The sequence below is a fragment of the Thamnophis sirtalis genome, unplaced genomic scaffold (assembly GCF_051295495.1).
Source record: "Thamnophis sirtalis isolate CommonGarterSnake01/CBP01778 unplaced genomic scaffold, rThaSir2_p1.2 scaffold_4, whole genome shotgun sequence".
Classification (NCBI taxonomy): domain Eukaryota; kingdom Metazoa; phylum Chordata; class Lepidosauria; order Squamata; family Natricidae; genus Thamnophis; species Thamnophis sirtalis.
This window is the reverse complement of record NW_028261384.1, coordinates 45,795,871-45,820,188: the sequence shown is the minus strand read 5'-3', so window position 1 is coordinate 45,820,188 and position 24,318 is coordinate 45,795,871. Positions and strand designations below refer to the sequence as shown.

At 37.0% G+C, this 24,318-nt stretch overlaps 2 protein-coding genes across 4 annotated transcripts in view; one reads left to right on the top strand and one right to left on the bottom strand.

The window, feature by feature from the left end:
* RAB5A (RAB5A, member RAS oncogene family) overlaps window positions 1–6,831 on the bottom strand; it is a 28,249-nt gene extending 21,418 nt beyond the window's left edge. Inside the window, exon 1 of one of the 2 annotated variants that reach the window (XM_087712843.1) lies at window positions 6,643–6,831. The gene's annotated coding sequence lies outside the window, so the exon portion shown is untranslated. The remainder of the gene's footprint in view (window positions 1–6,642) is intronic. The other variant, XM_014051865.2, reaches the window with a different exon arrangement.
* Window positions 6,832–11,892: 5,061 nt separating this feature from the next.
* The window catches only part of EFHB (EF-hand domain family member B), a 37,888-nt gene continuing 25,462 nt past the window's right edge, over window positions 11,893–24,318 (top strand). For both annotated transcript variants that reach the window (XM_087711846.1, XM_087711845.1), the window contains exons 1-5: window positions 11,893–12,011; window positions 12,642–12,704; window positions 14,143–14,286; window positions 21,149–21,329; window positions 22,825–22,935. In XM_087711846.1, the coding sequence (XP_087567972.1) occupies window positions 11,919–12,011; window positions 12,642–12,704; window positions 14,143–14,286; window positions 21,149–21,329; window positions 22,825–22,935 (592 nt within the window). In that variant the 5' untranslated portion in view covers window positions 11,893–11,918. The remainder of the gene's footprint in view (window positions 12,012–12,641; window positions 12,705–14,142; window positions 14,287–21,148; window positions 21,330–22,824; window positions 22,936–24,318) is intronic.

Sequence of the window (24,318 nt, the reverse complement as noted above, 5' to 3'; positions counted from 1 at the left end):
CTGACGGGGTCCACAGCATACCCTTTCTACCAGTATGGGGAGGCGGGCAAGCTAACTCCATCAAGGTGAATTGGTTTCTCAGATAGGCTGGATCCATGTCATGCATTTAAAGATGAAAATCAACACCTTGCATTGGACATGAAACAAAACGGAAGCCAGTGCAATTTGGGGAACAGCAGTCTAACATGAGCCATCGAGGGGCCCCAAGGCCTGTCCACACTGCGGCATTCTGCATTAGCTGAAACTTATGGATGAGTTAACAGCAACTAGAAATCTTTACAATCTCTCCCTCTCTCTGTCTTTCTGTCACATGTTCTCTAAGCACCATTTACTGGAAAAGATTGCAGTAGCTAAACAAGGACTAGCTTTATTTCATCTGAAAGGAGAACTGATTCACCTCTTCAATCCAGAACTGAAGTGCTCCTATGTCTAATTAATTCAATGCCTAAATAAGACTCATTTTTCCTCATTACTTTGTAACTGAGACGAATATGAAGTAGATAATAGAATTATAAAGACAAATCCTGCTCCTCACATTCTCCTTTTGTGAATGACTATCTCTAGTTTTCCTTCATATTACTCAATACCTTTATTTTCCCCCCATTTTAATCATTATTTATAGTTGACACAGTGAAATTGTTGTAAGCATCACACTTGAACACTGAACATTGTTACAAATAACAATTTTAATGTATTCAGAATGGGAAAATTAATAAATATATTAATGGAGAATAATCATATTTCACACATCATTTCAATTAAATGTAACCCAAGATAAAATTTAGGCTTTATTCTGACTCTCACTACCCAGTATGTAATTCAAAGGACAAGGATGGTTTTCACATTCACTTTCTTCAATGCTCATTTGAATCCTTAATTTATAAAATATAGCCATCTAAATAATTTGTACAATTACATTACTTCAACACAATACCACAAGAAGAACTGGAACTTACCAATTCTCAGAAAAAGAACCAAGTTATAGCAAAACCTCAAGTACTAAGATTCTGTAATCTTTAGAATACAGAAACAAAAATAAACTGGGAAACTATTTTGGGCCAACCTTTTTCTTTTCACGCCCAAATGTGCAGTTCAACTGAACTTCCTAAACAGCAACATTGTGATTCAACAGTGCTGCCTCAATTCTGTTTCGATCCATATTATTGTCACAAATTCATGCTATTGGTAAATTGACTATAACATTACTAAATTGGAATATTCTCCCAGAGTTGTTTGTTGCTGAAGAATTATTGTGATATGACTGATGGCAGAATAGTTTTTTCTACTTTTTCCACTGCAGCTTCAAATCTGGAGACTTTTGGGAGCAGATATAGGTTATATGGAAGCATGTAAAAAGGACTACAGAAGCAAATTTCTCCTTTACAGCTGGGTTAAGTATGTATAGTATAAGATTCTGCATAATCTATTATTGCATTGTTTCAACCAGTCAATCAAAACATGCACTAATAATTAAAATTGTACATTTATAAATGAATATAATAGATAAAGCTGAAATCAAATAGGTTTTTTTCTGAGAAGCTTGCTCTTCCTATTCCACTCTTATGGATAGATGAAAGGCTAGCTAACTGGCAAAAGTTAATTAGATAGCTACTGAACTTCTGCGATATGGTCCCAGGGTGTGGGTGCTAATATTTTGTCTAGAGCAGGCACACATAGCATATGGCCTGTCAACTCCTTGATATTTTTTAAAAAATTTAACAAATCTACCGCTATCAAATGTTGCAATCTAGTTTTAGCAGACATTAATACCCAAAAAAACACTTTGCCAAAGACCTTCAAGCCTCACCAACCTTATCAGTTCCATACTACCACCAGCTCTTTGGCTTGACAACTGTTCCTTTGTGGCCCATAATTATTTTTAAGGTATCAATGTGCAAGCTGCTACAAGTTGCGGAAGCTTAGCATAGAGTATCTGGATGCCAATGAAGTTATGTAAGATCCAATACAGTTCATTTCTTCAGTATATAACATTTTTATTTAGGCTTACATATAAGCATACTACAAGACTTAATTATCTATTTAATTACAATAGACATTATATTCATTTTGTAGCTGAAAGCCAAATTTATTATAGAGGAATAATAACAGAATGACTATATTTCTAAATACAATAATTAATAATTTCAACAATTTTACATTATTTATGGTACTTATTTTAAATTATATTCTATTTTTAGGAAAGAGTTTTCTTTTATCTCAAATTCCCATGATCATAATTTGTTATTTATATCTAAATTTCCCCCCAGATATTTCAGGCAGTTTATGTCAGATCCCTCTGTTTTATTCCTATAAAAACTATGATATCAATTGGCTTATAGCATAGCAAAAGAAAGTCACCTCATGAGTTCCTTAGTTGAGGGTGGACTCAAAACTTCTTCTGCCTAGTTCTAGTCTAACACTTTAACTACTACAGGTAGTCCTTAACTGGCTCTTGAAAACCATAATTGAGCCCAGAATTTATGATGCTAAGTAAGAAGTGTGTTAAGTGAATTTTGCCCCATTTTATGACTTTTCTTGCCACATTTGTTAAGTGAATGGCTGCAGTTGTTAACTTAGTAACACTGTTGTTAAGTGAATCTGACCTGCCCATTGGCTTTGTCTGTCCTGTCCCAAAAAATAATATATGACCCCAAGACACTGTAATAGTCATAGATATGAACCAGTGTCAAGCATCTGAATATAAATCACATGACCATGGGATGCTGAAATGGACATAGTATGAAAAATGGTCATAAGCCACTTTTCCAGTGCTTTTGTAACTTTGAGTAGCCATTAAAGGAATTGTAAGTCGAGGACTACTTATATACCAGACTGACTCTTCATAGCCTTTTGGCAGCTATGAAAATCAATTAAAGATGCTATAAATTGAAAGTCAATCCTGCATTTTCTAATGTAACTTTCTAAATTAATCTAGTTTTCATTTTGTTTTAACAAAATATAATTTGCTCCCTATCATTTTTCCAGTCCTCATTCCATTCCATAATAGCAAGTAAGCAAGATGACTATAATCTGGATATGCTGGCTTCCTCTCTACCAAAAGGTAGTATTAATGAGAAAAAAATAAATAATTACAGACTTACTACAGACCAATCAAGTTGACAATAACTGAAAAGATCTTGGAAAAGATAATCAAACAACAGATCTGTAAACACCTAAAAATAAACAAAACTAATACTAAAAGCCAATAAGAGTTTGTCAAAAGTAATCATGCCAAACAAACTTTATTGCATTATTTGATAAAGTGACTAAATTAATGGATCAGCAAAATGCTGTGAAGTTAGTATACTGGAATTTAGTAACACATTTGACAAAGTAGACCATAATCTATTTCTTTGTAAAATAGAAAAATGGAATAGACAACTATACTACCAAATGGACACATAACTGGCTAAGCACAAAGACATTCAATATGTAGTCCTCAATGGAACTGACATGGAGGGAAGCATGCAGTAGGGTACCCCAAGGTTCTGTCTTAGGCCCAGTACTCCAATATCTTCATAAATGATTTAGATGAAGGGATAAATGGGAAATTCATCAAATTTGCAGAAGACACCAAGCTGTAGGGAAGAGCAAACAGTTTAGAAGACAAGCTCAAGATCCAGAAGGATACTGGGCCCCATCCAACAGAATGCAATTTAGTAATGAGAACATTAAGATTTTTACACAGGCAAGAAAAACTAAATGAACAGAGTATAGAATTGGTGGTACTTGGCTCAACTCTGAGAGGGATCTAGGAATCCTAGTGAACAATCATTTAAGTATAAGCCAGCAGTATACAGCAGCTAACCAAAAAAGGCAATGCAATCCTAGGCTGCTTCAACAAAGGAATAGTACCAAGATCACATGAAGTATTTGAACCACTATCTATTGCTTTGGTAAAATTGCATATGGAATACTGCATCCAGTTCTGATCACAACACACATAAGAGAAGGACTAGGTGTGACATGATAGTAGTCTTTTACTATTTGAATGATTGTCACAGAGAGAAGGGGGTCAACCTATTCTTCAAAGCATTGGACGGCAGAAAAAATAACAATAGATGAATACAAATCAAAGAGAGAACCAAGAATTAAGGACAAATTTCCTGACAGTGAACACAATTAATCAGTGGAAGTTCTGGATGCTCCATCCAGGAAGTTTTTAAGATTATGTTGAACAGCCATTTATCTGGAATGGTATAGGATCTCCTGCTTAAACAGGGAATTGGATCAGAAGTCTTCTAAAGTGTCTTCCAACTCTATTATTTTCTAATTCTAATCACATATTATATGGGAATTTTAATAATGACAAGTTTTTAAAGAGTAATTCTACAGATTCATACATTGAAAACCATGTATTGGGGGGGGGGAAATAGTTGTCCCCTTGGTACTAAGATTGAAAATATATCTGGTTTAGGAACATAGATATGATATCATGATCACATCAGACCATTGTTTGGCACTAAGCCTCAAACAAAGCACCCTTCAAAGATAAGGTCATGGAATACTATGGAATTTATTCCTAAGTAAACATGTATTGCAAATCCAGTTTAACTGCTTAGTAGTCAGACAATTTACTCAGTACTTCATTGGATCAACTACTTCATATCCTGTTACATATTAATCAGTTCTTACTCAGCTGAACATCACCCTCTGTATCCTAGTTAAAATGAAACTGATACCACACTGCAAGTATGGATGTAACATGATTCTGTTTGCTTTCCCACTTACAATAATGATCTTTTGCAATTTACTTTGCTTTCGGAATCTCAGGATTTTTCTATAATGAGAAACCATGATCCATAAATATCTGAACATAATAGATTGTTTATTCCTGCTGTGTTAATATAGATACACTACATAAAAGCTATTAAAATTAGAGTGAAAAGTTAAGGATCTCTTAAATTACTATCTCAGCCCTGAGAATAGACCATAAAAAGATAATTCTTAGATTTATGTTTATATATAGCTATTTATGTTTCTCAATTGGAATTAAGGCCTCTGATGATCTTACTGTTTAAAAGTGTTTGATTTCTTCTTTATAAATGTTAAAAACAAGAGAAATAGAAAATAACTAAAATTGGATGTTTTAACTTCTTTTTTACATAGATTTCTTAGGAAGAATATTAAGGTTTAAATCACAAGTATTATGAAATAATAATATATTATTCTAATATAAATTAACTATACCAGAAGACAAAATGATTTTTCTTTTTTTCAGTGTAATTACAGAGTATTATATCTTTTTGAATTATGAAAACACAGAACTTCTTCACCTGAAAAAAGATGCTGATGCTTTCTCATCTTTTTAAAGCAATTATTCAATGATCCCATGAGATCACACTTATTGAAGAAAAGAAAGCTATTCTACACATAGGTTGAATTCTAATGGTAACTATACCTATATCAAGATTATATGGAATTGTGTTTGCATATGTAAATTTCACTTGAAAATAAATATCAGACAGATATAAGGTTACAAGCTTTTTAATCTAGATACTAAATATATTCACCGTTCTTTAAAAGTTAAAGAAGCACATTTATACCATTATTAAAGGCATACAAAAGGTTTTTAAACTCCATTGTTAGTAAGTACCAGTCTCAAAATATACTATGCTTATAGTTTTACTATCCTCTCCTCCACCCCTCTCACCCCAAGAGTTACTTAGGACCAATTTCATTGGAACAAAATAAGCATGAACAATATTTCTGCCACTTTGTCCATGTTCATAGAAAGAAAAAAATGAGACCTGTCTCCTGTCTTTTCATATTATTTAGTTTGGGATCCAGAAATAGAAGCAGGAAGTGACAGAAGCAAGAATATGTTGCTTTTTTGCCTTTGTTGTACCTTGGGAAAGAATTACATATTAATAAACTATTTAGATTATAAAACATCTATGGTAAAATATCAGATTCTTAGGAAATTGAAGTAAAATTGATCTGAAACAATATCTAATGAGACAAATTTTTAAAGCAGAATTTAAATATTGAACTACATTTTAAGTATTTTAAGATACTGATATGTCACAAAAAATAAAACCTGAATTTTTGATGTGCAGCATTTTTTTGCAACTAATTTCATACAACCTGAGGCTACAATTCTAATAAAACGGATGATTGACACTTTAAATTGCAAAGTGTCCAAAAGCCTTATGCCTTATCAAAATAACTGTTCATCTTTATATATTATTAATCCATCGAGATATTCTGAAGCATTTCGGAATAATGAGACACAGGCATGAGTTAACTAATACAGCCTATGACATATCAAACCCACAATAGAAGGTGCTTTTCAATTACATTCAGTTCCGTATTTCATTCCCTCTTCGAAAGATGCCCACCCTGCATTCCAAAATTCCTTCTGCCCCCCACGACATCGCCTTTCTCCGGCAGCCCTGCCCCAGGAATAAGAGGAAGTGGGAGAATTGGGGTCGCCATTTTGAGGGTGAAAGGAGGAACGGCTCAGTTCTCCGTCTTCTCCGCATCTCCTTCCACTTCCACACCGATCTGAGGCATCGTGGACGAAGCTCAAATCCTCTCCTCCCAAAAAAAGAGGGGGAGCGAGTGCATCGCAGGCGCCTATCCGTTTTGTTCGAGCCACGGCCTCCTCCCCCATTAGGTCCGGCTTTGATGTATCGTTACCTGGCTGTGATGGAACAGATCCCTGAGAAAAGAAAAGATGCCGCCCAACGCCCGGTTCCTGTGGCTCACAGCACCAGAGGGCGAGGAAACGGGGCTCTTCCGTGCCTCACGATAGGGTAAACTCGGCCTCCAACTTCCGTCTTTTCCCCCTCCTTCCACTCCCGGACCAAAACACGAACACGTAACTTCCCCTAGCCGCGCCGCCTCCTCTTGCCACGTCACCGCACCCCGGCCTCATATCATTTCCGTCTTGCACAATCACGTGCCCGTCGGGTCGTCGTTACAGATGGAGACCGTAGAGGGGCGTTTTCTATGAAAGCAGGCGGATCGCGCTGGGAATTGTGGGAGGCCAGAAGACTCGTATAGGTTACGTCTCTCCTCGTCAGATGTGGCCAGCTGAGCTAGCGCGGGATTTCCACAACGAGCCCTATTCCATGCGACAACATTGATATTTCAGAGCTAGTGTCATATTCATTATTTGATTTGTATGGCCACCCATCTCAACTGTGTGAAATTATTGTAATTGATTTGTTATGAGCCGCCCAGAGTCATGATGAGTTGAGCAACATAGAAGTTTAATAAATAATAACCTCTCTGGAGAATTTACAACAATCTAAACATACAGTACAAAAAAGAATTCAGTCAAAATAAAATACACATCAACCAATACAAATGAAATTAACAAAAGCCACAGCCAGGGTTTAAAAATCCACATTCAACAGATCCACTAAGTGGGCTCTGCTTCTTCACGCCTAGTGTAACAATCATGTTGGCCTTATGGAATGCTATTAGGGTCATGACCAGTCTAATCTGGAAATTGAATGATGTTCATATAGGGCTTCTTAAAGGGTTCATATAAAATGGTGATCAATCATTGTGACCGCTTAATACAAACTCAGACTACCTCAATTAAGTGTATCCTTTTTGCAGATTTTGAAAGAGAATGGAATTGATAATGGTTATTTTGGACTAGTTCCCTCAGAATTATCAAAAATAAAAGGGGGTAGGAGAAAATGAAAGAAAGGAAGGGGAGGGGGAGGGAGGAAGGAGGGAGTTGCTACTCATTTGCTATCAATTGAGACAAAATAACATTGTTATAGCACAGAGGAATGATGCAACTGATTTAAAACGTGAAACATTTATGAATGAATACAAAGCCCCTAGAGATTTGCATAATGCGTTATACTAGTTAGTACTCATGGAGATTCTATATTTTATATTATACCAAGATAGTTGCTAGGATTGGCCAGGAGTAGATAGACTCAGTTCCAACCAACTAATTCTCAGTATGTTAGCAAGGATTTCTCACACCAGAAGATGGCAAATCATTGCTTCTGCCTTTTTTTACTAGACTCTGGGAAAACTCAAGAACCAACACTATAAATATAGAAAAACAGATTAACAGAGAGACCTTGGAAGAGACCTTGGAGATCATTTAGTCCAGGAATGTCAAACTGGCAGCCCATGGGTGGAATGCGTCAACTGCAGGCCATGCCCACCCTGGCTCTGCAAAGGCACAAAACATTGTGATATGTCACGAGACGCAATCGAGTTTGACATCTGTGAATTAGTCTCACCCTGCTTGAGCAGGAGACCCTATACAATTTCAGACAAATGGTTGTCCAGTCTCTTCCTAAAAGCCTCCAGTGTTGGGGCACCCACAACTTCTAAAGGCAAGCTGTTCCACTGGTTGTTCAAAAATATTCATAAACAAACAAACAAACAAACAATAAAATAGGTTCTTATATAAATAAAATAGAATTTACATAAGCCTGAAGTCTGCTTATACTGGTAATACCAAAACATAATGGATTGCATAATTACTTATGCACAAGTCAGAATATTCTTGCTTTCTTTCCTAAACTAATATATCCCTTTGACCATATACTTGAAAGTATCTATACTATATTTAAAGGAAGTTTAAATAGCCATTAAAGATTATTTGTGATTCAATACCCCTCCTCTTCTATATATTTTAATATACTCTTAATATACTTTATTTTAAAATCTTTATCTTTAAAGGCAACATTATCAGGAAGAAGAGAATCTATGTATCACAAAATATATTTATAAATATTTCAGATATTCAGAACCATATTTATGCTTCATTTTGCAGTTTGCACACAATATATTATCCACGTTTTATGGAATTTATTTAAAATCAATGTAACTATTACATAAAACTGAAGAGGCAAAGTCAACATCATGCCGTTAAGTACTTCCTGTAAATAATTAACAGTAATACAGTGGCAAGTATTGTACTTCTGTGATAATAATAGACTGGCAACTCGCTCTGTTTAACATCAGAAACACTGATGTCATAATTGTTTGATTGTATGCCATTAAGTCAGTGTTGGCTCTTAGTGACTACAAAGATAACCCTCCTCTAAATGATCTCTCTCCTACCTGTCTCATCAATGCACTTTAATATGAATTTCTGACTGATGTCTTCATAGATGTTGTAATATTGTTTCTTGTCTCTTCTAATAGTTTTCCAAAATTCTGTTAAGATGCCATATTATTTGACTTTATTTTCTCTTTTCAATAATATTCACGACTTGTTCTGACATCCAATTTGCTTATCTTCTGTCTTATGGAATTCAGTTCTCAAAACAGTCCCAGTAACATTAACAGACAGTTTAGGGGTTTTACAATATTTAATCTATCTGATTTCAATTGCAGAACGATGGACTATCAATAGATGAGGACAAAGAGGTAGTGAAATCTCTAAAGTCTTTACTTTCATAGCCCATTTTATAGTCTTAAAAGTTACATGGGGTTCATAATTCACATTAGACACTGCTTCTACAATTAATTTGCAACAGGACTGCCATTATCTTTACTTTTTTAAAATGAAAGTAAGCCAGCTTCCCTTAATACTTCCCCTTTCTCTTTGGTATCAATCTGTTTCTATCTCCAGAATATTACAGAAACTGAATTATGGTATTGTTTAGTTGAAAAGCAGAACTGACTGCCTATCTAGATACCTATAAGGTATTAATGGTTGATTCACATAGCTCTAATTATTGTTTACATACTCAAGATTAAAAGAAGAAAACTTGGCTGGAAAACTGGTGTCCCCACAAAATTCTTATTATTATATCTTCTTTTTGGGTGAATTAAGTTAGGGCAGGATTTCTTCAATAGATGACATGAACAGAATAGACGAGTTTAGCAAATAACGGTTGATTCCTCACTATATGTTTCCTTCAAGTGTCAACCTCAAAAACTGAAAGGATCCCTGTTGGAATTTTTGGTCTCATTACCGTGCTGCCCTTTGATGTCTCTCATCTCTTGGTTTAGCATAGTAGCACAGCCTTGGGTGTTCTGTGTTCTGGTGATGACATTAAGTTTTGTGGATCAGGGTAGCTATTTGGAGACTTTATTGCTTGTGAGGTCATGCTGTTGCCTGTTGGCAAAGACTTTACCAAAGAATTGTTTTGAGGTCATTATTGTCCTATCCAAAAGAACATAGGATCAGGAAACAACCTGCTTTTTCCAGCAGCCAGAACAGAAATGATCACTAAGGTATAGAACCCTGCACTAAGATAGAAGAAAGCAGCAAGCAATACAGCTCTGCAGATCTTTGTTCACATAATAGGTTTATTCCATTTTCAAATGGAAAACATAACTTCCTGACAGATTATGGTATTATTTAGTTGAATTATTATATAATTCTCTAATTTGGCTGTACCTACTTCAATAGCAGGCAGGCACCAAGATACAGTCTCTTTTCTAAAAACATGTCCCCAAGAAATTTTAAGCTGCCATCTCAGCAATGGGATATGGAGAGTATGTGAGTAAATTCTTAAGACTCATCATCTGATTTAATCACGATCAAGGAACATGCCTAGAGGATATTGTTTTACATTATCAGATTAAAATCAGTAACCGCTTTTTAAAAAAGGACAATGGGCACAATCAAACTGGAAAAAAGTTGCAAGAGTTAGATTAATTTGGTACACGCATTGCATTAGGCTATAAAATGGCTTGTTAGTTTGCTATAAGAATCCAGGAATTAAAATATAATATAAAATTAGAATAATTTTGTGGTAACATTTTTTTCTGTTAATGCACAATGTTTACTTGATACAGGTCTTTTAATCTTACGTAAAGCAAAATGTACTAATTATGTTGCTTCCTTCAATGAAATAAAGTTAATTTTGTAAAGGTAAGTTATTCATAGTATTGAATAATGATAATGAATCTTTATAGCAATAAACTAACAATCTTATTTTGCTGAATGATTTGTATTTTTATTGTTTGTGGAGAAAGCAGTAAGAACAGTAAATTTTGTATGGGAATTGGGCATATTTATTATATTGTGGTACATTTAATTATGTCTTAAATTTCATATTTTCTGACACATCTTTACAGGTGATAGTAAACTGGTTTGGCTAGTTTTCTAATCTAGCCTTTATCAAAGTGGGCAACATTTCTACATTTTCTAACCCCTTTGTTTAGTTGTTCAATGGCAAAGCTACATAATATGAGGCCATCTGGTGGCGAGAATAAAATCTAAGTTTAGAATATAGACCTGAGTTTGCTTCCTATTCTCTGAACTGCCTTTTTTTAAAAATACAATTACCCAAACAATCAGTGGTTGAAAGCATGTATTTAGACTACCTTTACCTATTTGCAGAATAGGCATGCAAATAAAAATAACAAAACAATTCAAATGATTTCTGCAGACTGATGCTTTTTAAAAAAGCGAATATTTTTATTTTTTCATTTCATAACATTTACAGCCTGCCCCCCCTAAGGAAATTTTGGTAGTAGAAGAACAAAGTTCAAAAAAATGCACTCTAACTTGGTCTTTGGATAGCCTGTTGATCTTTAGAAAGGATTTATAAACTTAAGTTTTTCTTCAGGCATTTGACTCTGGAAAATTGGAGACGAGATGACGCTCAGATTCTTAGTGTTATCTGCATATCAGTGAATTATGTTCGAAGTAAAGTTGACAGCAATCCACCTTAAATACTCCCAGCATTATTTGGACTGTAAGAATCCCGACAATCAATAGATAGCAGCAAATCTCAAAGGTGGTAGCCCCAGAATATTTGCAGGGAAAGTGGTACAATTACATGCCTTATAGTACATATAGTACATCCATGACTCAAATAGGCGCGCACCTTGCAAATCGTTCAGAGAAAAAAATTGTGCATTAAGTACTTACTCTTGGGATGGGGGGAGCAGAGAGAGCGGAGCGAAAAACTTTCCCGTCGCTAGGTTACCCGAGGAAACATCCTCTTTCCGCCATTGCCCAGCTGGTCAGGATGGTGGGCGGGCTACCGGTTAAGAGGCTGCGTGGGACCGTTGGGCAAGTGTACCAGGGGAAATATATCGACCGGTTTCCTGAGCTCCCCACAGTAAGTATTTATATCTTGTGTTCGTCACTGACGCCATCTCGGTCTTTCTGCTTTTGGATTAGTAGTTGTCCCAACTCTTCGTTGCCCAAAGCAGGGGGTCTCCAACCTTGGCAACTTTAAGCCTGGAGGACTTCAACTCCCAGAATTCCCCAGCCAGCTTAGCTTAGTTTAGCTGGCTGGAGAATTCTGGGAGTTGAAGTCCGTCAGACTTAAATTTGCCAAGGTTGGAGACCCCTGGCCCCAAAGGACGCCCCATCTCCTGCCTTTTAGACCAGCGTTTGTCAAACTCGGCAACTTGTAAGACTTTCAGATATTGACAAACACTGTTTTGGCCACCTTTCCCAAGGTCGTTGTCATTTGCAAACATCCTAAGAACATTCTTAAGCCAGAGCAAAATGGAATTGGGGAGAGTTACTGCCAGACCACAATCTAGACACTTTGTAATTGTAAAATAACAAAAATCTGGACGAGTGTTAGATGGTTTACTGGGATGGGACCCTCCAAATCTTACCAGGACCTAGTGAAAGTAAAATAAATGCTGTCTAATCATACTGAGCTCTGGAACTGGAGTACAATCATTTTCTTTCCTATGTCTTTTGCCTGTGTAGTTTCACTTGTTGCTTTTTGTAGGCTGGAAAGTTGATACCAATTGGAGAAACAGCTGCCTCTTGTCTTACTGAAATCCTACCCAAAGTGAGTATCTTAATTCTTCAATCTTATTATCTTTCCATTTAACCACCTTGCATGTGTATTTGTGTGTGTGTGCATGCGTGCAATTATTAAACATAATGTTTTGTCCCATTAACTATATTTAATTATAGTTCAAGACAAATTAAATTAAGCCAAATTAATTTTGATCTGGACTCTCCTCATGTTTTTTAGAAGTAAGTCTTCAATCATACCAAGGAATCCTAAAGGTTTTTTTAAAGACATATATAAATGTAAAAAATGTAGTTCATTTAAAAAAATGAAGTTCTGATGGAACACTTAGGTCCAGAATAGCCATTCCACACATTTAAGCTGTTTTGTCAATGATCATTACCAATTGTTCATGTACATTACCCTTTGGGAAAACAATTAGAGAACAGTTTCACTTTTTTAAAAAATACTGTGCCATGTTGTTTAATACTGTAATGAAAGATTAGGAAGATATTCCTTCAGAACAATCAAGATATGTAAGACATTTTATGGGTATTTAAAATATATTTCTGTTTTCACATTGTTAGCAGTAGAGATCCTGTGAAGATAACAATCAGTGAGAATATTAATGATATTACAGACATTACTTCTGCTTGAAATATTTTTGTTGTAATTATACTGGCTGATAATTATGAGTTGTGGCCTACATTTCTGGAGAATACCAGTTTGGGGATAACTATTAAAGGACTGTAATGTCATATCTATTTCTCTTTACTCTCCTTTCCAATAATTATACCTTTTGATGAACTACATTGTAAAACTTGACAAATTAGTGATATTTTATCTAATTCTAATAAAGGTGTTATTTTGAGTATATACAGGTAGTCCTCATGAAATGAACATGCAGTTCATTTAGTGACTGTCTGAAGCTACGACGGCACTGAAAAAAAGTGACATGACCATTTTTTACACTTATGACCATTGTACCATCCCCATGGTCATGTGATTTATATTCAAATGCTTGACAACTGGTTCATATTTATGATGGTTGCAGTATCCTGAGATCATGTAATCATCTTTTGCAATGTTCAGACAAGCAAAGTCAATGGGGAAACCAGATTCACTTAATAACTGCAGTGATTCACTTAGGAAATGTGGCAAGAAAAGTTGTAAAATAGGACAAATTTCACTTAACAAATTTTTCACTTAATAAAATTAATTCTATGTTTAATTGTAGTCGTATGTTGAGGACCACCTATATTAATGAACTAATGCAGTTAGGTGGGTTACTCCTGGTTTGGCCCTAATCAGGCAAACCGGTAGTAGCAGTGATGAGAAGCTTCTCCCACCCATCTGGTCACGAGCAAGCGCAAGCATGCCTGAACTGGTAGTAAAAAAATTGGCAACCCATTACTGTAAGACACATCTAATTTTTAAGGCAAGATATTTACAAGAATATAAACTTTAAAATGGCTTTCATGTTGTCTTATAGCCAATTACGCCACCTGTTGTACAAAAGTTTCGAAACACCAGCAATCCTCCTACAGGTAAAGAAAGAGTATTTTATGGCCGAGCAAATGATCCTGATATTGCATCATATTTGACTCATGGAATAACAACCGTCCTTCCAGAGAATGTAAGAATGCATGTATCTTTTCTTTTTTTTCTAAGCAAAGAAACAATACTTGATTTTATTGATGTGAAACAGAATCTTGATTAGTTCTGAATAAGGAACACTTGGTGGACATGTTGAAATATGATTTCCTGTGTAAAATTATGGCTGGTATTTCTATAACTTATATCAGTCAAATCCCTGCAATATAAGTCTGATAAATCAAAGTCAGGAATAGTCTTGTCATACCTTCATTATTGAAATGATTTCTCTATTAAACAACAAAGTGAACATCAAGAAAAATAAGGTTGACAGAAAGAAGAGCAATAAGCTAGGTAGAACCCTAAATTGGTTAAATCGTAGAATTGGAAGGGACCACTTAGACCTTCACTTGTAAAATTTATTCTTTTTATTAATACAAATAAAAGTGGTCCCAGAAAGTAGCTGCCAATATTTCAGATAAAAAGATTAATAGAGTTGGAAGGGAACTTGTAGATCATCTAGTCCAAACCACCCCCAAGGAGGAGACCCTACACCATTTCTGACAGATGGCAATCCAGGCTCTTGAAAGCCTCCAGTAATGAAACTCCCACAATTTCTGAACGCAACCTGTTCCATTGGTTGATTGTTCTCACTGTCTGAAAATTTCTCCCTATTTCTAGGTTGAATCTCTCTTTGAATATTTCACTCAAATACATTTAGTAAACAAAGCCCGTGATCTTTTTTACCACTTGGGTTCACTATTTTTACTGTCAGAAAGTTTACCCTAACATTCATTTAGAGGGGCGTTGGTCTTACCTGATACACCACATCTCATAGGGTGGAGATAGCATTCAGAATAGGTTGACTTCGTCTGCTCGCTGATTGGACTGAGTCTGCCAAAGTTGTTGTTTAGACATGCCCTTTGACACCCACATAGTGGAACTATGCTATTGCTAACTGGAGGAACTGCCAATGCTGGGGGTGAATGGGAATGTGCAAGTATGCCTTGGTGAGGTCAATGGAGGCGAGGAAATCACCATGCCGGCCTGCTAAAATGGAATGAAAGGAGTGCATCTTGACCAGCGGTATACAAGATGGCAGTTCAGTCTTTTAAAATCAAGAATCGCCCTGCAACCCCCAGAGGCCTTCGGAATGACAAACAGAATCAAGTAAAATCCCTGCCCCATTGCCCTTCTGGAGGCCATACATTAAATTGTATGACCTCAATGTCCAGCAGATGCTGAATTGCCGAAGTCATAAGGGTCTTCTTAGAAGGATTCTTTGATATGGGGCAGTGATGAAGAACCTCGGGGGTGTGGAGAGAAAATCCAAGTTAGACCTGACCTCACAGTCTCTCTAACCCAGGTGTCCGAGGTAGTCTCCTCCCAGCGGTCAGCGAATAGGGCCAATTGACTGCCAATGGGAGGTTGAGTCATGCCTCTATTTGGAGCAATGAAAAAGCCAACTTCCTGCACCCTGAAAGGGCCACTTCGACTGTCTACCTCGGTAACCTGTCCTGATACTGGTGATGCCTCGGAAAAAAGTCTCCCTGTGGCCAGGCTGTTGCTGGCGGTGGAATTGGCCCCCAAAAGGAAGGCCGGATGACATATGGGTATGGATGAAAGGTGCCTCTCCGGTAGACAGAAGGCAATATCTTCCTCTTGTCCTTGGACTCAATGAGGAACAGGTCCAGAACTTCACCATAGAATTGTTCCCCTTTGAAATGGGCCGCAGCCAAGCACCACTTGTGGTGACTGTCGGCCTGCCATTGCTGAAGCCAGAGCAGAGGCGGGTTGCTACTGTGGAGTCGATAGATCTGGCTGCAAACTTTGTGGTGTTGAGCATAGTATCTGCCGAAAATTGGATGGAAGCCACAAGTTTGTTCAAGACCTGGTGTGACCTGACATCTGATGCTGGGATCCTCTGTTGCATCTGGTGAAGCCACAGCAAAGATGCTCTGTTGAAAAATGAAGTGATCATGGATGCTCGAACCGCCCACACCGCTGCTTGGTGAGCTTGCTGCAGTGTCTGCTCTGCACACTTGTCCTCAGGCTTGAGGCAATCTTGCAGATCCCCTGGCATGGTAGTCAATATGTGGAGCATTGTCACTTGCGCATCAACCTCTGGGACATGTAGAATCTTGGAGAAGTCTGGGGCCACGTTGTAAAATCTTTTATCCATGGCCGATGGATTGGTGGCAGTCCTCAGAGAAGCCCACTTTTGCTGAACCACATCGATGAAAAATTGAGGGATGGAATAACCTCAGACTGTGTAATGGGTTCTGCAAACAGTGACACTGTTGGATCAGGGTTGCTGGATTCAAGTTGCATAGCTGTGGAACACAGTTGGGCCACATTACGCACCTTAAATAACAGGGACTTAATAAGCCCTGTTGGAAAAGTCCAGTAAACACTGGCTTATCTGGCCCCATATCCTCATCCTCAGATAATTGGCTTTCTTTCGGCCCCTCATCTTCCTCTGGCATCTGGGATACCGGGTCTGGAAATACACCCTGAAATTGGGAGCTGTTATTTTGGGGTGGATCTAATGAGTAAGCCAATCCTCCAGAAGGTCTCACATATTGCTGAAAGGCTGCAGGAATTTATTGCTTTATTGCTTCATCTATGATTGCCTGCATATTGTCTGGTACAGGAGCTGGAGACCCCAATTCTGGGCGGAGCCCAGCAGCTGTGGGGATGAAAGTGGTCTTTGGAATGGCTCTGACTACTCCCCCTCCCCCGGATTGGCTCAAAATGCTGCAAAAACTGCTAAAATATCTGCAGAACCCCAGACATCTGAGCTGTTGCAAGGCTGAATAGAACATTTGAATTTTTCCTGTTCTCTAGTACCCTCTGGTGACAACTGCAGCCTATCAGTTGGGTTGGCCTAGCTTAACCTCCTAAATCTGACAGGAGAGGCTATCTGCTATTAGCCTTATTGCATATCTTTTTCCAGAGCCTTCTGTCTTCCACATTCGTCTTTTTGTGCAGCCTTAGATATTCTTAGAGCCTTAGCATTCTTTCTGGCCTTGGAACTGCACTTTTTTTGAGTAACTGGAGGCTTTTGACTTCTCAGCCATTGACGATGCTGCTGGGACTGACCCCTGTGCCTCAGGCTGCCACTCCAGTTCTACTATCCTTTGCACGATTGAAACTGCTTTTACTGCAGCACTGTTGCCCTCAGGCTCCATGCTGCCACAGATTACAGTAAAGAGTGCTAAATCACACAAATTGGCTGCCGCACGTGCCACGGTACTGTCAGCACTCACGCGGCACCTCCCAATTTAAATCTTGCGACTCAAGTTTTATCTTGATTTTGGCAGTCTGAGCAATATGGGAATTCCAATTTCCCATGCTGACCAGGAATAGCAGCCTTTGGGGGCGCTTTCCCTCTCTGTCAAGGAAATTATTTAATTGGCCATAAAGAGCGTAAAACTCTTTAAAAGGTCACCGCTGACAGTCACTATTAACCAAGGCTCTAAAGGCACCACTCCATTTGTCTGACCAAGACAGGATGAAGTAAAAGACCCCTGAACATTAAGAGCAATTGGTTTGGGGTCTGAATGGCGGCAGAGCCTCTGCAAAGATGACCTGACAACTCCTTATATAATTAAGAATGCTTGCATTAGCAGAGCATGAGGCTCTGCAACCAGCTGCAATTCTAACTGTCAGGTGTATTTCATAGAATTCCCTCAGGGCTCGAACCGAAGCCTTGCCCCTGAGGAGGATCCCTAAAACCAGTGACTCTACCTAGGAGAGGAAGTTCAACTAGCACTACTCACAAGAGAAAATATTTTTGATGCTAAAATCCAAATTTTCTATAAAGGTGACCAGAGAAGGACTTACACATCTGTCCAGCTGAGAAACTGAGGAGAAAAAGCTGGAAAGAAGTAGCAACAAGGGCATGTCTAAACAACAGCTTTGGCAGACTCAGTCCAATCAGCGAGCAGACGAGGTCAACCCATTCTGGTCAACCCATTCTATCTCCAGCTAGATGGAGGATTTATATTCCGTAACTTAAATCATTATTACCTGGGATGGCAAAGGAGGTTGTGATTTTGTTTTGACACTCCTTCAGGTACAGCTGAAACTCGAAAAATTAGAATATTGTTCAAAAGTTCATTTATTTCAGTAATGCAACTTAAAAGGTGAAACGAATATATGAGATAGACTCATTACATGCAAAGCAAGATAGTTCAAGCCGTGATTTGTTATAATTGTGATGGTTATGGCTTACAGCTCATGAAAACCCCAAATCCACCATTTCAGAAAATTAGAATATTGTGAAAAGGTGCAATATCCTAGGTTCAAAGTGTCCCACTCTAATCAGCTAATTAAGCCATAACAGTTGCAAAGGGTTCCTGAGCCTTTAAATGGTCTCTCAGTTTGGTTCAGTGGGAATCACAATCATGGGAAAGACTGCCGACCTGACAGTTGTGCAGAAAACATCACTGACACCCTCCATAAGGAGGGAACACCTCAAAAGTTAATTTCAAAAGAAGTTGGATGTTCCTAAAGGGCTGTATCAAATCACATTAATAGAAAGTTATGTGGAAGGGGAAAGTGTGGAAGAAAAAGGTGCACAAGCAACAAGAATGACTGCAGCCTGGAGAGGATTGTCAGGAAAAGTCCATTCAAAAGTGTTGGGGACTTTCACAAGGAGTGGACTGAGGCTGGAATCAATGCATCATGAGCCGCTACACAATGACGGATCTTGGACATGGGCTTCAAATGTCATATTCCTCTTGTCAAGGTGCTCCTGAACAACAAACAACGTCAGAAGCATCTTACCTGGGCTAAAGAAAAACAGACCTGGTTTGTTGCTCAGTGGTCCAAAGTCCTCTTTTCTGGTGAGAGCACTTTTGCATCTCATTTGGAAACCAAGGACCCAGAGTATGGAGGAAGAATGAAGAGGCACACATTGCAAGATGCTTGAAGTCCAGTGTGAAGTTTCCACAGTCTGTGTTGATTTGGAGAGCCATGTCATCTACTGGTGTTGGTCCACTGTGCTTCATTAAGACCAGGGTCAACGCAGCTGTCTACCAGGAGATTTTGTAGCATTTCATGCTTCCTTCCACAGACGAGCTTTATGGGAATGCTGACTTCATTTTTCAGCAGGACTTGGCACCTGCCCACACTGCCAAAAGCACCAAAACTGGTTCATTGACTGTGGGATTACTGTGCTTGATTGGCCACCAAAGTCGCTTGACCTGAACCCCATAGAGAATCTATGCGGCATTGCCAAGAGAAAGATGAGAGACGTGAGACCGAACAATGTAGAAGAGCTGAAGGCCGCTATTGAAGCATCCTGGACTTCCATAACACCTCAGCAGTGCCACAGGCTGATAGCTTCCATGCCATGTTGCATTGAGACAGTAATTGCTGCAAAAGGGGACCAAACCAAGTACTGATTATATATGCATGCTTATACTTTTCAGAGGTCTGATATTGTTCTATGTACAATCCTTGTTTTATTGATTGCATGTCATGTTCTAATTTTCTGAGATTGTGGATTTGGGGTTTTCATGAGCTGTAAGCCATAATCATCACAATTATGACAAATCACGGCTTGAACTATCTTGCTTTGCATGTAATGAGTCTATCTCGTATATTTTTTATTATTTTTTCCTTCCATAACACTTTACACTCATTATATCAACATTATTATGTTATCATACCTATACATGTAAATATTATTTCGCTTCTATGTTTATAAACCTTTATACAGTTCTCTCTCTCTCTCTCCCTCCCTCCCTCCCTCCTTCCCTCCTTCTCTCTCTCTCTCTCTCTCTTCGGCTTAATTGATTTTATTTCTACCAATTGTTCCAAATTTCATAATATTCTGACTCTTCTTTGTCTTTTAATTTTAGTGTTAATTTGTCCATCTCTGCACAATCCAAAATTAGCTGATTAGAGTGGGGCACTTTGAGCCTAGAATATTGCACCTTTTCACAGTATTCTAATTTTCTGAGATTGTGGATTTGAGGTTTTCATGAGCTGTAAGCCATAATCATCACAATTATGACAAATCACGGCTTGAACTATCTTGCTTTGCATGTAATTAATGAGTCTATCTCATATATTAGTTTCACCTTTTAAGTTGCATTATTGGAATAAATGAACTTTTGCATGATATTCTTTTTTTTTTTAGTTTCACCTGTATTTATATTATTTTTCCCTTTTTCTAACTGTCTTTTTAAAAATCTAAAATACCCAGGTAACTCAACTTAGTTTCCTATCCCCTGATCATTCTTACTAACTTTTTCTGTCCTTGTTCCAGTTTATATGAATCATTTTAATGAAGGATAGTCTTAAAGTAAAACTTTATTATCTGCATATGTATCATTCACCTGGTGCCCAATGTCTCTGCTTGGAACACATAAATAATAGGATTTTTTTTTCAAAAAAATATATCTATAAAATTGCAATATCCATAACATAAATACCTATACTATATATTCCTTGTCACCAGAGATAATCTTTCAATCAACCAGGGACTTATAGTAGCTCTTTATAAAACAGAGTATGTTAGAGTTACCCACCATTTATAATAATTTTTGAAAAACAAAGGATTAGTTATAGCTTTAATGATATTACATGATTTGTAATAGATGTATTTTAATGGTAACCAGTGTGTCTATGAAATTTTGGTTGTTTCATATTTCATTATATTTAAATATGAATGCTTTGAATAATGTATAACAAACATAGGAAATGATGAACATGTGCAAGAAATTTCAAGATTTCAAAAGATAACAGTATCTTAAAAAAAATCACTCACACTTTTTTTCTGTTCTAAATCAAATTAGTAGCTGATACTGTGCCATAGTGTTAATAAAATTGATGTGATAGCATAATAGGTAATTCAGCACTAATATATTTTATATGGCATAAAACTTTTTCAGGCATCACCATTAATAAATCCACCTCCTAAAACATGTTTCCAACAAAAAATTAAAGAAAAGAAAGAATCTGTCTACTTAAGTAGCTGTCAGGCTCCTCTTGGGAAATCTCATGATCAGTCCCTACGATTGCCTAAAGGATTTGATGTGAATAATACTCGATTTGGAACAAAAGTAAAAAAAGGTAGGAAAATTAGTAAGAATATATAGTGTCATTTCATGCTGTAATTTAACATGGAATTGAATAATTTATTTGTTTTATCTCACCTTTGTTATTTTTTACTAAATAACTCAAGATAATAAGCATATATATTCTTTCTCTTCCAATTTTCCCCACAGCAATAACCTTATGAACTGACTGAGAAAGAGTGACTTGACCCAAAGTTACCCAGCCAGCTTTCATGCCTAAAGCAGATTAGTTCATATAAAAACAATAATATGAGATAAACTCCAAACATAAAAAGTAACCATCTAATTTGCAGGTGTACTTACAATTAAGTTGGATAGATCTATCATGCTATCCCATAGTTTACTAACCCTGATTTGTTGAACAAATCTTAGTTATATAGTTCATGCACAATATCAACCTGTAAACATTGATTTATAAATTACAATAGATAGGTATACCCACCTTGTTAAACCAAGCCCAAGAAAGCCTTATATTTAGTATATTTAGCAAACCCATTTTCAGAGCTGACTACTACATGGTACTCAGCCTTTCATGTGTTTCAAGTTGCTCTGATCCTGCTACATCCACCAAATTAGGAGAAAATCATATAGAGAGATATTTATTGACCTTCCTCTTGTATATTATGATCTCTCCAGTGCCCAAGAAATTTCCTCTGAATGGTCTTTTGGTGATGATTCTTCCAACTAAATCCCAGTAAGGTTCTATTAAAAGCCAGGATAATTTTCAGCCTAACCCTTTCAGATGTATTTGAATCAAAACTTCACAGTTATTATGGTCAGTTCCTATTGGACCTGTTCTATACAGGTAAAGAAGTTTTCAGTATCCTTATCTCTTTTTTTCTGATGGACTTGGGAAAGAATAACCATATTCTTCCTGATGAAAGTGTAAATATTTAAATACCTCTGTCAGAGGTCTGCTAGATAGGAAATGTTGAATTTTATGCACGTTTTATGCATGGTGGTTGGTTTTATTTGACCTACTAAAAAACAAGAGCACTTATTTCAGACAATTTTTATCAACTATTTTCAAAATATAATGAAAATAAACCAATAGAGGAAATAATTATATTTTATACATACTAATTATGTATAAAGAAACAAACCAAATATTAATATGAACAAATTTGAGAGTATAAGTCAAGAAAAATTCTAGAAAGTGTTCTTGCCATAACAATTGTTGATATCTGTGTTGGTTAACATTTCCCCCTCTCCCTCCCTCCTTTGCTCTCTTCCCCCTCTCTCCTCTGAATTTTACTAAAATGTATTAGAAAATGTTTTAATGTATAAAAACCAATTCATATAGACATATATTGCTGTTATTCAATGATAAGTATATTTCATTCATGCATGGATACACACAGTATGTTTTCCTATAGATATACAAATAAAAACTCTGGAACCAAATAAGTGAACAGTCTCTAAGGATATTGAAATTATAAATATTGATTTATATTAGATTATTTCATTACATGTATTGATTGATTTTTCAGAGATTTCTGCTGCAGACATTGTAAATCCCCAAAAGACATTTGATGAAGTCCAAAAGGAAGCACAGGAGGGACATGACTTATATGTTACAACACACAATGATTATTATGTTGGTGAGTAAAAAGGACAAATAAGTATCAAGAAAAAGCTCTAATTGTAAATATGAGCATCATTTTATTTAGCAAAGATATGTTTATTTTCCACTTTATAATAAGGAATAAATTTAACATTTGTCTTGCAATGTCTTTTGAAGATTTTGTTACACTGATACTAATATATTTGATAAATGGAAACAAAATGGTCACAGGAATGCATAGCTCTGACACTTCTTTATAGGAAAATCAATTATGCGTAACCCTAAACTTATGACCATTTGTTTAGCAACCATTTAAAATTATGATGAGTGCTGAAAAAAGTGGACTTACCATCTTTGCCTGAAGTTATGGCTGCTGCAGTGCTCCTATAGTCATATGATCATGTTTGGCAACTCACCCACATTTATGACTGCAGGGGTACTTCTTGGGCCTTGTGAGAACAGACATGCTATTTGTAGAACAGCAGGAGTCCCATTCTGGTGGTGCTTTTTATGACCTCATTTTCCTAATCATGTACACCATTCCTTCCCTAATTCATGAGCCCATTCTTGTGAAACTAGGAAAGACAGAAGGTTTCCAAAGGATCATGAGAATGATCCTTTGGCTTGAAGAAGGAATGGAATGTGCCACTTGGAAAACAGTTGAGGTGGCAAAAACCAGTAACATAGAGTTTGAGATGGCATTTCTCAATGACAGTGGTGTTGCTGGAAGTGAAATAGATATCTGGGGGCAATGGTAGCTGGATGAAACTACTAAAGATGTAGAGAAAAGTAAAGTTTTACATTTAGGCAAGGAAAACCAAATGTACCAGTACAGATTAGGTGAAAACTTGGCTCAAAGTCAGAAACTATGGCAGCAGGCAGAAAAACCAATGAATCCTTGGTTGCATAAACAGAGGAATAGAGGCAAGATCATGTGAAGTATTAGTACGGCTTTATAAAACCTTAGACAGATGACACATTACATCCACTTTTGATCACCTCGCTATACATATATGTTGAGACTTGGAAAGAGTGCAGAGAAAAGCAAGTAAGATGATTACTGTCCTTGAAACTAAAACATGAAGAATGGTTGCAGGAATTGAGTATGACTAATCCAGAGAAAAGAAGGACTAGGGGTAACATGATAGCAGTGTTCCAATATTTGGGAGGCTGCCACAAAGAAGAGAAGCAACCTGGAATTAAGGGGAAACATCCTAATAGTGAGAACAATTAACCAGTGGAATGACTTGCCTTCAGAAATTGTGGGTGCATCCTTACTGGAGGCTTTTAAGAAGACATTGGACAGCCACTTTTATAAGGGTAAAAAGGCCTCTTGCTTTAGCAGGGGTTGGGCTAGAAGACCTCCAAGAACTTCTCCAATTCTATTATTCTGTATTATTTTGTAAGATCCCAGGCTTGT